Source organism: Nansenia antarctica (assembly GCF_963989245.1).
Source record: "Nansenia antarctica genome assembly, chromosome: 14".
NCBI lineage: Eukaryota > Metazoa > Chordata > Actinopteri > Argentiniformes > Microstomatidae > Nansenia > Nansenia antarctica.
The window spans coordinates 30,763,978-30,777,787 of record NC_137684.1 but is presented as its reverse complement, the minus strand read 5'-3'; the positions used below and the strand labels follow the sequence as shown (position 1 = coordinate 30,777,787).

General features: G+C 47.2%; 2 protein-coding genes across 2 annotated transcripts in view; one reads left to right on the top strand and one right to left on the bottom strand.

The window, feature by feature from the left end:
* Window positions 1-1,555: 1,555 nt before the first annotated feature.
* On the top strand, window positions 1,556-6,846 carry frs2b (fibroblast growth factor receptor substrate 2b). Its single transcript, XM_080545042.1, has 6 exons — window positions 1,556-1,651; window positions 1,778-1,869; window positions 2,286-2,472; window positions 4,177-4,314; window positions 4,700-4,854; window positions 5,203-6,846. The coding sequence occupies exons 2-6, from the start codon at window positions 1,804-1,806 to the stop codon at window positions 6,403-6,405; spliced, it is 1,749 nt and encodes a 582-aa protein (XP_080401168.1). The 5' UTR covers window positions 1,556-1,651; window positions 1,778-1,803; the 3' UTR covers window positions 6,406-6,846.
* A 2,298-nt stretch (window positions 6,847-9,144) lies between these two features.
* Window positions 9,145-13,810, bottom strand: part of nup160 (nucleoporin 160) — a gene marked incomplete at its 5' end in the record, with an annotated part of 33,538 nt that continues 28,872 nt past the window's right edge. The window contains 7 exons of the mRNA XM_080544787.1: window positions 9,145-9,514; window positions 10,111-10,206; window positions 11,016-11,141; window positions 12,209-12,350; window positions 12,460-12,561; window positions 12,893-13,016; window positions 13,720-13,810. The exon at window positions 13,720-13,810 is cut by the window's right edge and continues 20 nt beyond it. Of these exons, the coding sequence (XP_080400913.1) occupies window positions 9,431-9,514; window positions 10,111-10,206; window positions 11,016-11,141; window positions 12,209-12,350; window positions 12,460-12,561; window positions 12,893-13,016; window positions 13,720-13,810 (765 nt within the window). The 3' untranslated portion in view covers window positions 9,145-9,430. The remainder of the gene's footprint in view (window positions 9,515-10,110; window positions 10,207-11,015; window positions 11,142-12,208; window positions 12,351-12,459; window positions 12,562-12,892; window positions 13,017-13,719) is intronic.

Sequence of the window (13,810 nt, the reverse complement as noted above, 5' to 3'; positions counted from 1 at the left end):
CCAAAACTAATAAACCAGGTGTAACTCACATGTTACATGTGTAAACCTACCATACATACAGTTACATGTCATTAATTCATCCTCATAGGAGAGGCTCATCCCCCCCAAAAAACTCATCCACCCCCGCGCATGCGCAGTGCGCCCCACATTCAACCACATTGGAGATTCTTCGCCTGGGACTCGGAGCCAAGTCGCTGTGATTCAGCCAGGAGGCTAGCTAACCCTAACCCTAACTCAACACGGTGAGATCTGAGGTAAACTAGCGCTTCTAACGGACCAAAAACATCTAACTGGACGTTTCTCTTCATCTACATTGACACGTTAAGGATCGTTCTCGCGTTTAGGACACTTTTCGTTGCCTTTCTCGGTCGTAAACATGAAGGCGGCTCGGTTCTGAGAGGAGTTGTGATTGTTGTTTTTTTGGCGCTCGAGCAGGAAAGATGGTGGTCGTGCTAACAGGCTAACGTGCTAACAGGCTAACGCTTCTCCATTGCGTCTGAAAAGTTGGAAAAAACCAAACTGTCGTTATATGTTCAGCGCCTCGTAAGTGTTTCCTATCTTAATAACGCATTTTTCTTAGCTATAAACGTGCGTTTATTATGTGTCATCATTTGATCTGACGGGATGGAGGAGCTAGCAGCTAGCTCCATAGCCTCGTCGGGCTACATAGCTTCTTATTCAGCCCAGCGCAGAGAGGCTAGCTGGCTAATTAGTTAACCTTAACGACACGCCTGTCTGATGCATGCAGGGTAATTAGCTAGCTGCTATATTGGCAATTGATTTAACCGTTTGATTAGTTATGTAGCTGTGTTGGATACTTACGTGTAGTTAGTTATGTGATTAACAGTTACATGTTGCTATCTCTCTCCAGCCCGGTGTAGCGGCACCTCCCTGAGCGTACTCAGTCATTCGTAAACAGATGATAGTGAGCTGGTCTGTCGCTGTCTGTCTGATACAAGGCTGCTGGTTAGCTACGTGTGTGTGTTAGTAGCAAGCGAGATTATTGGCCAATTAGCCTGTTTCATTGACATTGGGCCCGATAATAATACACAATAATAAAAAGTCGATCTACTAGTGAAATGTGTCTAACTGTTAAGTCACCTGAACACAGCAAAGACCGAGGTTCTTCTAGGCCCTGGACAATCTAGACAATTTGATGGCAGCTACTAGATTGTAATCATTAAACACAAATGTGAACATTTCAAACCTGCAAACTGCGACACTTTAAATGAATGTGCAATAACACTATGTGCAATATGACAACCCTCGGGTACATAAGGTTCAGAGATAGGAAATGTTAGAATAGGTATAGCATAGCATAGAGTACAGCACAGTGTTTTATTTGTATAGTATAGTAGATAGTGTATATAGCCTTTATTTATGTAAACCAGCTCTTTTCCCTTTTTTATTTTACCGTGGCCCTTTTTGTCTTTTTCCTAGCACCAGGGGAGCCCCCCCTCCTAAATTTCATTGTGTGGTACCTGTACTATATTAATGACAATAAAGACCATTCATTCATTCATGTAGCTAACTGTTAAGTCACCTGTCTGTGTCCAGGCCTACTAGCTACGGGTTCTGTTGGCAGTTTCAGCATGAGAGTCCTCCTGCAGCCGCTGAGGATGGGACCAGGGACCCTGGTGGCTGGATCTAGGTGAGTAGCCCCTCTCTGAGCTGAATGTGGGCCTAATAATGCATATTATTCATATGATGTTTTGACCCACCCTATAACCTATAATCATTGCTGAACTTTCACCACTTCGTTACTGTATCGTTTCAGAAATCGGATGGTGCTCTGAAGACGCCATGGGTAGCTGTCTAAGCTGTCCAGAGAAAGATTCAATCCCAGATAATCATCAAAGCAAATTTAAGGTAGGTCTTTAGTCTTTACCATGGTCTGTTAAGTCATATGTGGGAATAATGGTTCTAATGTTCATATCCAATTTTAAGTACATTTGCATTGTGGGGGAGTATGGTCTGGCAGAGAATGAGGATGTAAGCATATGCTGATGCCTGTCTGTCCATTTGAAGGTTTTGTTTCAGTAAAATAATGTTTTCTGACATTTTCATACTTTTAATGTGGTCTAATGTGAACCTGAGCCTATGCTCCATGTTGTTCTATATTTTGCCACATGTACTTGGAAACAAGAATCTATACACCTCAAATGAATGGGTGGAAAAAAATACTTTGTATCGGTTGACAACTTAGTGTCTTAACTGTAACTGTGGTAACTTAGTGTGGTGGTTCTGTGGTTAACAACTGAGTGTGGTTCTTCTGTGGTTGTCAGGTAATAAACGTAGACGACGATGGGAACGAGCTGGGCTCTGGCGTTATGGAGCTGACCGACGCTGAGCTGGTCCTCCACACCCATCGCCGTGACGACGTCAGGTGGCCCTACCTGTGCCTGCGTCGCTATGGCTACGACTCCAACCTCTTCTCCTTCGAGAGCGGCCGTCGCTGCCAGACCGGACAGGGTAAGTGAGGCTCCGCCCACTGTAGGGGTCCTGTCACCCCCAGTCATGGTGAAGTAGTTCACCACCACACTTGTTCGGTTGTTAAGTCGTGACGTGTTTCTGGGTCCAACGTTGGCTGAGGCGCGCTCTTCGAAATGCCGCCGTAATAATAATAATTAATTATATTTATATAGCGCTTTTCCGAGGCTCAAAGACGCTGACGATATGGGAAAAAGGGGAAAGTGCTGCGTCCCTTGTTGTATGAAGAGATCCCAGTCTAAAAAACGATTGAACTGTCATTCTACCGCTTTAGTACTCTGGTGCTTTAGTACACTGGTACTCTGGTGCTTTAGTACACTGGTACTCTGGTGCTTTAGTACACTGGTACTCTGGTGCTTTAGTACACTGGTACTCTGGTGCTTTAGTACACTGGTACTCTGGTGCTTTAGTACACTGGTACTCTGGTGCTTTAGTACTCTGGTACTCTGGTGCTTTAGTACACTGGTACTCTGGTGCTTTAGTACACTGGTACTCTGGTGCTTTAGTACACTGGTACTCTGGTGCTTTAGTACACTGGTACTCTGGTGCTTTAGTACACTGGTACTCTGGTGCTTTAGTACTCTGGTGCGCGGAATTTTTTATTTGGACCCGGAAATTGCTATTGACTTGCTATTGACTTAACAACCGAATTAATTAACACAATGAGTATGTCGCACTCAAATTGGCAGTCAAGCTCATTTGCATTTGTGGGCCAGGAATATTGTAGTAGAAGCATTTACTGACAATAAAAAGGAAAATAAATATATATTTATAATGTTTTATTTTATTTATAACAATTGACTAATAAACCGTACATGGCTATATAACAATGCAGAGAACACACATAAAACACAACAAAAACACACTTTAACACTAGATTTCAGCAGGGGGGTATTCCATCAACATCGCTAAAGGAAAATCCAGGTTTATTCTGACAGGTCTCGCGAGACTTCTTAAAAATATGCCAGGATTTTCCTTTAGGGACGTTGATGGAATACCCCCCAGGTCTCTTCATCAGTGGTCTGACCATCATGGTCGATGTCTTATGGACCGATGTTGTTGTAGATGAATGCAATGTTGATGATGATGCCACACCCGTGACACCAATGTCTGTGCCCATTATCTTTGGACCACATGCTTTCAAAAGGATGAGGTGGTGGCGAGAGAGAGAGCTGGGGGTTTGGGAGGGTTTCTGGGTGTTCTTGGGTTTCGGTAAGTCAGGCTTGCTGTGTTACCCGACCTCCTGCAATGTTGAGATAATACTGTGACCACCAACGGCACAGTATTCATTGCCGCAACTCCCTCCAGTGTCTGTGAAGTGTTGTGTGGAGAGGGAATAGTAAACCGTAAACCGCCGTGGGTGTTCCTCCTCGTGCAGTGTGTTCTTGCTGTTTGACGGGAGCCATGTTGTTGGTATGTCCCTGCTGTGCTGCCGTAGTTGTCGTTGTGTGTTTCTCGCAGCGTCTACATATCCTATAAAAGCTTTTCCCCCAAGTGCTTTCTTTGTCCTTGTCTCCTGATCTGTCCAAGTGAGCGCCTTCGCCTATCCAGCTAGTGTCCCTCTCATAAAGAGAAGGTGGAGGTGAAGAAAGAGAGGGAGACAAGAGCAGAAGCAGCCAGGAAAGGGTTTTAACAAAGTCAGCACAAACAGGACTGCTCTGATATTGAGTGTTTGTGGTGCTTTAGGGATCTTTGCCTTCAAGTGCGTGCGGGCGGAGGAGATCTTCAACATGCTGCAGGAGGTGATGCACAGCCACAGCATCAGCGTGGTGGAGGAGGCCGTGCTGGAGACCCACCACCACCAGGCCACACACACACCTACTGGTGAGAGACACACACTCCTACACACACACACACACACCTACTGGTGAGATACACACACACACACACACACACACACACACACACTGGTGAGAGACACACACACACTCACACACACACACACACACACACACACACTGGTGAGAGACACACACACACACACACACACACACACCTACTGGTGAGAGACACACACACACACACACACACACCTACTGGTGAGAGACACACACTCCCACACACACACACACACACACTCCCACACACACACCTACTGGTGAGAGACACACACACACACACACACACCTACTGGTGAGAGACACACACACACTTACTGTTGTGAGAGGTGAGTGACTGACCCCCCCCCTCTCCCCCTCCCTCTGTGCAGCTCAGGGCTACTCGGTCCCGACAGTCCCTAACGGCATCACCCGGATCCCCTCCGTGGGCGACGCCCCCTCCACCCGCCACCCGTCTGTGGCCAGCACTCGCCTGCCCTCCGTGGGAGAGGAGTCCACGCACCCCCTGCTAGTGGCTGACGACGCGGTAAGACACGCCCTCGATCGGCACAGTCCTCTGTGGCTGTCACTGTCAAAGTAGTTGGAAGTAGGGACTAGATGACAGCTTGCGGTGAGCACGCATGGAGTGAGACGTACTTTTCAGAGCTCCCTCAGAATCCTTAAAAATCTCATTAAAAAACGTTTTTCTACCATAAAACATAAAAAAAAACATAAAATATATTGCTAACAAATTAAAGTCGTGTAAAATTCAGTAAAGCAGATGGAATCAAGACTGTGAAAATATAGCTACAACAGAAGTAGGGACTAGAATCTATCATCATCTGTAGGGACTAGATGATGTTGACTGACCGTATCTCTCCGTCTCTGACTGCAGGTCCACACCTACGTGAACACGACGGGCCTGCTGGACGACCAGCCCAGCCCCCTGGCCTGCCCGAGTCCTCTGGACAGCCCCGGCTCGCCCCAGTGCCCCCCCACCCCGCCGCCTCCGCGGGCCCCGATCGAGCCTCTGCCCCTGGCTCACTCCTCCCAGCCCCAGCCCCAGCCTCCCGAGCCCCAGGTGGTGCTGGAGCCCCAGGGGGGCGTTCGCTTCGTGCTGGGCCCCACGCCCGTGCAGAAGCAGCTCATGGCCAAGGGGAAGCATCCGAGCGGGGACGGGGAAGAGGGAGGAGACGACGAGGAGGACGGCGAACCCGGGGAGACCAACGGCCATACGGACACACCCTGTGCCGCCACGGAGGCCCTAGGGCCCCAGGGCCAGACCCCCCACACACACTCCAACGGCTCCTCCTCGAACGCTGCCCCATTGACGGCCCCCCGCCGCCAGCGCCCGCCCCCACTCACCCCCGACACTCAGAATGTCAACAACTCTGCCCAGCGGAGGACCGCGCTGCTGGACTACGAGAACCTCCCGGCCCTGCCGCCCGTGTGGGAGGCCCGCAAGCTCAGCTCGGAGGAGGAGAACAACAGCGGCGGGGGGCGTCAAGGCGGCCTCAAGACGCCCTCCCTCAACGGCTACAACCACCACCACCACCACAGCCTCCTGCATCACTCCTACTCCCACCCCCTGTCGGCCCACCCCCTCTCGGCCCACCCCATGTCGGCGGCGCTCGAACCCTCGCACAACTACGTGAACACGGAGAACGTGACGATGCCGCTGAGCGCCCGGCGCCCCGAGACGGCGTGCCGCCGCGTCACCGAGGGCCCGTCGGTCTTCAACTTCGACTTCCGCCGGCCGCAGACGCTCGGCCCCGAGCCGCCGCGGCAGCTGAACTACATCGAGGTGGAGATGGACAACAGCGCCACGACCTCTGGAGGCGCCAGCGCATCCGCCTCCGGCTCTGCCTCCGCGGGCAACAAGGGCTCCTCGGACACCAGCAACCCCCACACGCCCCGCACACCCACCTCGCCGCTGCCGCCCACCACGCCCACGCGGCGCACGGAGCTGTACGCCTTCATCGACATCGAGCGGACGGCCGCCATGTCCAACCTGCAGAAGGCGCGGCCGCGGGACGACGGCACGTCGCGGAAGACGCGGCACAACAGCACGGAGCTGCCCACCAAAAGCACTGTCTGACCCCTGACCCCGCCCCCCCCCTCCCCCACGCACCTTCTTCTATTAACACTTTTTAATAATATATATCTAGACAGACACACACACCGCAGCATGGAGGCACACAGACAGAGGGGCCTTCTTTATAAACACACACATACGATACGACGGAAAAACGTTGGAAAACACAAGTAAGAGACTCCCAGATAAAAGTGCTCTTAAGTGACTTTTGACTTTTGTGTGGTTTTACCTGTTAACGGAAAATTCAGGTAGACCAAAGTAGGTACTTTTTGCCATATACCAATTTATTCCTATGGTAATATAATACCTCTTCTCCTTCACTCATTCTACAGTGCATTTTGGGTTGTTTATTATGTTAATAAGACTGGACTGCATTTCTCCCCCCCTTCCCCTCCTATGGTACAAATCAGTATTACTGACCAAAGCATTCCATTTAGCATTTTTTTGTATGATTCACGACATGCTGCTGTAATTTCAGTATCTGAGGATTACATGGTACACTGCATTACGTTTCTGACTATGTACAGTAGATTCTGGCACAATAAATGTCTGTTCTGTTTTTATTTGTACTTTTGCCGGTTCAGTTGCCTTTTCAGTTAAGTCCCTTTGTCATGTCGTGACATGAGTGTCACGTCAGTGTGAAGGTTTGATGCATAGTGACTTGATTTAGTAGTTCTGGTTCTGTCCTCAGAAGAGTTTAGGAGGGGATATTGGGTTAAGTCGTGACGTGTTTCCGGGTCCAACGTTGGCTGAGGCGCTCTCTTCTAAATGCCTCAGTAATAATAATAATTCATTATATTTGTATAGCGCTTTTCCGAGGCTCAAAGACGCTGACAATATGGGAAAAACAGGAAAGTGCTGTGTCCCTTGTATGAATAGATCCCAGTCTAAAAAACTATTGAACTGTCATTCTACCGCTGTAGTACACTGGTACTCTGGTGCTTTAGTACACTGGTACTCTGGTGCTTTAGTACACTGGTACTCTGGTGCTTTAGTACACTGGTACTCTGGTGCTTTAGTACACTGGTACTCTGGTGCTTTAGTACTCTGGTACTCTGGTGCTTTAGTACACTGGTACTCTGGTGCTTTAGTACACTGGTACTCTGGTGCTGTAGTACTCTGGTACTCTGGTGCTTTAGTACACTGGTGCTTTAGTACACTGGTACTCTGGTGCTTTAGTACCCTGGTACTCTGGTGCTTTAGTACACTGGTACTCTGGTTTGGTAAACGTCACGTTTGACGTCAGACTTAGCAACCGAATAGGTATGGTCAGGAAACCTATGCAGAAGAAGAACAGCAAAACATGATGTTGAGAGTAAAACAGGAAAACAGTATTTATAAAGGGACATATGAGTAATCCAGGGACTGTACATGGTTCATATGATGCAAAGGAAATGTTGCAGTATTCATTAGTCAGGAGTGGGTGGAAGGGCTGTGGGGCTCAAGGGCTTTAGCCTAGTAGCTAGCAGCAGCATACGCAATCACAAGTCTGGTGGTTTTACATAGAAACTAAACACTGTTAGTATGACCGTGTCTTTCAATATCGGTAGGCTGAGCATTTACATCATTTTACGTCAGGTAAGACTGTCTTTGGATACAACTGGAGACTATTTTTAGCCTTTGAGCTGCTTGCCTGTGGTACTGGTAATGGCCTGGTATGATAAGTTGTTGGAGCCAGCCTGCGTGGTGTGATTAACTGTTCTTTCAGTCTTGATTCCTCATTTCCTTTGGTTCCTTCTCAAACGCATCGGAAGAATGTTCTAGGAACCTCTGACCGTCTCCTATGAACGTTAGGAGAAGGGTGGTGTAAACGCAAGGAAAGACTGGAGATTTGGCCACAGAATCAGTCTGGCATTCCTCCTCATTAAACCCTCGCCGTAAAACGATTGAATCACCCCCATTGTTATGAGAGTAGCTGATGGTTGGCCTAGCTAGATTAATGGTATTTCAGGTTGTTGATTGCCAGACGGGTGTGTGAGGTAACACAGCAGGTGAGTTATGGTGCCATCAGGCTGGTCCAACCTGACTGGGTACGGCAGATCAGGTATGTCTGTAAGTTGAAGATGAATCATGTTCTGACTTTATGAAATACTCCCAAGACTCGTACCTCACATTCACCACCGGCTGTGTGTCTGTGCATCCCAATTCTTACCATTTGACCCGTGCACTTTTCACTTAAAAGCAGAGGATTGGTTTGGGAGCTTATATTGAGATATAGTAGTTGCTGCCATATTTGAACGAGTGTTGCAATTTGTTTTTGCATCTGAATTTTAGAAGGAAAAAAATATACAATTGACACTGATGTTATGACTGTCACTATGACGGCTTGCGACGTTGGTGAACTTGACCGTGGGAATGGCCTTTTGACATGCTAACACTGAGTTATACATAACAAGTAAGGATGTCATACTGCTGTTGGAAATTGTAAGACAATTTTTTTGGCCTCCAACATTCTTGTGTGATTGCCTGAGGTCATCATTGGTAAGTCAGACAGTCATTTAAAACCACTCAATAGCAAGGAACACTTTAATATCGTTACAATTTACAACAAACCTGGTTGCAAAAGTTTATAGGCAGAGTACAAAAGAACAAACGTCAATGATTATTACAGTTCATGTACCTCAATAAAAAAAATACACATTCCGATTCGAGAAGTGGGAAAAGACCTCTGAATTGTGACCAGTTCTGTTGCACACACACAGACAATATTTACAGAACATTTAAGAGCAATGCGTAGGTAAGAGAGACACTTTCCTCCCCCCATTTCCATATTCTTGAGCCCTCTCTCCCTGACATCCAGACATGAGACGGACACAAAATGTCCCCTCCCAAAACAAGTCTGGTGAAATCAAATTAAGAGTACTTTCTTTTAATTAAATTAATTTACCAACAACAAAAATACAATTATTTCACTTCTGCTTTCCTCTGGTTGTAAAAGTAGAGGGTTGTTATTGGCCAGAGGGAGAGGTCCATGTTGGAGAGGCAGTGGGGCAGGGTAGGCAGTGCTGCGGTCTGGACAGACAACCGTTTAATGAGCTTGGAGCCGTCGCCTTGTCGCCTGGTTCACCAGTTTGTGGTAGTCCTCTAGCTTGTCTCGTAGTGTGTTGTATATCTGAGGGGAGTCAGGGACAAGCCACACTTAAAAAGACAAGTAGACCTCAACATGTTCTGTTCATTCCATCGCTATTCGGTTGTTAAGTCGTGACATGTTTCCGGGTCCAATGTTGGGTGAGGCGCTCTCTTCGAAATGCCGCAGTAATAATAATGATTAATTATATTTGTATAGCGCTTTTCCGAGGCTCAAAGCCGCTGACAATATGGGGAAAACAGGAAAGTGCTGTGTCCCTTGTTGTATGAAGAGATCCCAGTCTAAAAAAGGATTGAACTGTCATTCTACCGCTTTAGTACACTGGTACTCTGGTGCTTTAGTACACTGGTACTCTGGTGCTTTAGTACACTGGTACTCTGGTGCTTTAGTACACTGGTACTCTGGTGCTTTAGTACACTGGTACTCTGGTGCTTTAGTACACTGGTACTCTGGTGCGGGGACGTTTTTATTTGGACCCGGAAATTGCTAAACGTCAGACTTAACCGAATAACAGGAGGATCTCTCATATCAGTGTACCTTTTTAGCAGCACCAAAATGGCAGAAGGACTAAATGAAACATTACACAAGATGACAAGAAGACTAAGGGCTTGGGGACTTACACTGATGTTGGTCTGTGTCTCGTTGAGGGCCTTGAGAAGCTGGTCTATGGAGGTGTAGGGGAGCCACACCAAGGGTGCCGTGGCTGAGAGAGGCCGCTGGGAAAAACAAACACACAACATCCATTTATATCATCTCTGGGAGAACCATTAAGACTACATTTAGTCTTAATCTTGGATGCTTGGTTATTGGTTTCTGGTTGACTCAGGGTTCCCACACCTTCTGAAACATCACATTCAAGGACCCAACACGGCATAGTTTGAGACAGATCTAGATGAGAATGAACATAATAGGAACTATCCGCTTACAGACAACAATTAAAAAGAGAGGCTTGAATGTGTGAACACTAGATGGTCTCTCGCCTTCTCTACCACAGCACAGCAAAACAATATATTGTGAAATGTGTGTAAAGTTAAGCAATACAGAGACTTATTTACTAGTTGACGAGCTAAAGAAGTACATTTAAAAAAAATATATATATAATTTTTTTTAGAGAGAGGGGAATTCAAGCACTTTCAATGACCCATGTCTTTCTTTTCTTCTTTTCCACACACACAATATATAAAGTCACAGCACGTGGTCTCAGGTTTCAAAGTGTTAAGTCAATAGATTGTATGGCGTCGGTGCTGGTCCAGACACACTGCTGGTTGTGTCTGGGTCTCTTCCAGACTCCAGCTTCTCTATGGTGTGGTATAAACGGGTGTCTATGGTCTTAGAGACACACGCTCTGATCACACCAGTGACCCATGTCTATTTTCAAAATCTTTTAAGACCTTGATTTTAGTTTTTTTCTCAAATTCACAAACTTTCAAGGATTTCAAGGACCCGTGGGAACCCTGGTTGCATTGAGTCTTGATGCTGGATGCTGGGTTATTGGTGTCTGGTTTCCTGGGTTAGGGTTAGTTACCTCGATGCCAAAGTACTGGTGTCCCTTCCCCAGCAGCGCGTCCACGTACTCCAGCACCAGCTCAGCCGCCGCCTCCAGGAGGTCAAAGTTCAGGTAGAGACGCAACAAGGCAGCAGCGTCCACGCCCTGAGAGAGAGGAAGCATTATCGTGACGTGAGAATTATAAGGTTCTATCTAAATTGTTGGTCAAAATTGAGTTTTTTACATAATCTGATCCATTAGGTGTTTATTAATGCCTGTGTGGTGTTGTTTTTAAAATGTTTTAGTTAGTAATTAATAAAATACAAAGGTTCCATCTCACAAAACATAATGGAATGTAAAAACTTTGACGCTCAATATCTCTGAACTGCCCTAAACGGAGATAGAACCTTATAATGCTACGGTCACGTTATGTCAAAATAACAACTGTTAATCTGTCAGTTAATTGTTGGAGGTTGGTATAGTCGGCGACCCTGGAGCAATTAGGGGGTTAAGTACCTTGCTCAAGGGCACATGTATGCAGCTAGCTTCTGATCGCTAGCCGGCCTCTCTACCCGCTACTAGGCTACCTGCCGCCTCTATGAAGCGTTATGTCACCAGGGGCTTGAGGAAGCTAAGCCACGCAGCGACCACCGCACTTAAAACACGTCAGCCATTTTGTGAATGTCCACTAACTCAATGTCTGTTATAACACGTCTGTTATAACACGTACCACACATACTACCATCAGACAAGCTCACACCGACAGCTACTTACTAACCCCTATATCCCTCACCTGGTATTCTATTACTGACCCTCTCACCTTGTAGTCTATTACTAACCACTGACCCCTTCTCACCTTGTAGTCTATTACTAACCACTGACCCCCTCTCACCTTGTAGTCTATTACTAACCACTGACCCCCCTCTCACCTTGTAGTCTATTACTAACCACTGACCCTCTCACCTTGTAGTCTATTACTGACCACTGACCCCCTCTCACCTTGTAGTCTATTACTAACCACTGACCCTCTCACCTTGTAGTCTATTACTAACCACTGACCCTCTCACCTTGTAGTCTATTACTAACCACTGACCCTCTCACCTTGTAGTCTATTACTAACCACTGACCCTCTCTCACCTTGTAGTCTATTACTAACCACTGACCCTCTCACCTTGTAGTCTATTACTAACCACTGACCCTCTCACCTTGTATTCATTGATCAACCCTCTCACCTTGTATTCATTGATCAGCCAATCAGGCAGCGGCACCCCGTGCGACAGCAGTTTGTTGATGACGCAGCGGTGGTGCTGGGCATTCTGGGAAGGGTGCTTCTTCAGGTAGGAGGCGAGTAGCCGCCAGGCCTCATCTGTGGCGCTGTGAAGGACGACGAAATCAATTCAGAACGACGTTAAGTTAAGAAACCGACATGACTCATTCTCTCTACGTGTGTGTTAATACTGAGGTGCTCAGTGACTGAACCCACCTGGACTCTTTGGTGGTGACGACGGTTGACAGTTGGTTGGCTGCTAGCCAGTTCCAGGCTTCGTTCTGACTCTCCTCCCCGCCGTACTGTAGCTTGATGCACCTGGGGGACGACAACAAACCGTCATCACAACCACCGAGTCATAAGAGAAGCCTATCTACTACTGCACGTAAACTCTTAATAATAAACTTAATAATACCAATTGGTATTGTATTTTATACCGTTGTAAAGCCTGATTAGTCACCTTTACAACGAGGTACAACTTGTAAGGATCATGCATTCCTGGAATGAGCAACACAGCTAAACGTGTGGGTAGCGGCCCAAAAAAACAAGTTGTACCTCGTTGTAAAGGTGACTAATCAGGCTTTCCAACGATACATATTTTACCCATAAGAGCTCAGTGTCGAAAAACAACCTTTAGCTTGTAACTTACTTGAAGGTCAGTCCCTCAAAGATGGGCGTGAGGGCGAGTTTGAAGGTCTGGCAGAGAGAGAGGGCGCAGTCAAACAGTCCTGTTTGGACCAGCAGGGCCACCATCTCCACCGCAGAGGCGCTGCCTGTAAGAGACCAACAGCAGCTGTGTCAGCTTGTGAGGGTGGAGTCTTCACACTGCCGTCTGAGCACCACACACACCGGCTAAGAACGAGATGGACCCTCTGACAATCGTGAATGATCTGGCATCATAATAATAATAATAATAATAATAATAATGTTTTATTTGCCATGCAATCAACTTGTCAATCAATTGTTGGAATTGGCTATTTTTTTGCTCTAGACACAGGGTCAAGGGTCACATGCAGCTCACTCCTGAGCCACGAACCAGCGACCTTCTGATTTCTCTCCGGCCTCTCTAACCCCGAGGCTCAGGGTTCCTACAAGTTTCAACAAGTAACATTTTCAAATTTCGCGACACCATACGATAGCTTTTTGTCATCCTGCCGTAGCTTCGTTCGCCAATAACTTCTCCCTGGGGCAGAGAATTGGCATTTTCTTGGTTCCTTCTTGATTCATTTCTGCGTAAATAGACGTGGTCGGACTGATTTCCTTGCAGGATCTCATTTTTAAGACCTAACACCTCATTTTTAGACTGAATAACTGAAATTTGGGACCTTTTTAGGCCTTATGAGTTGGATTGCTGGATTTTAGACTTAAAGGCTTTTTAAGACCAGCGCGGGAACCCTGCTCTAACCCCGAGGCTGCTGCCCAGATGAATGACTGGCTGGGTGGATGAGCCAGTGTTATGGGTGGAGGGGTACCTACCTGCGATGGCGGCTGAGGGGGGGTCGTGCTGGGCCAGGGTCAGTCTGCTGCGGGCCAGGGTGTACTCCTTCTCCAGGTCCTTCAGCTCCAG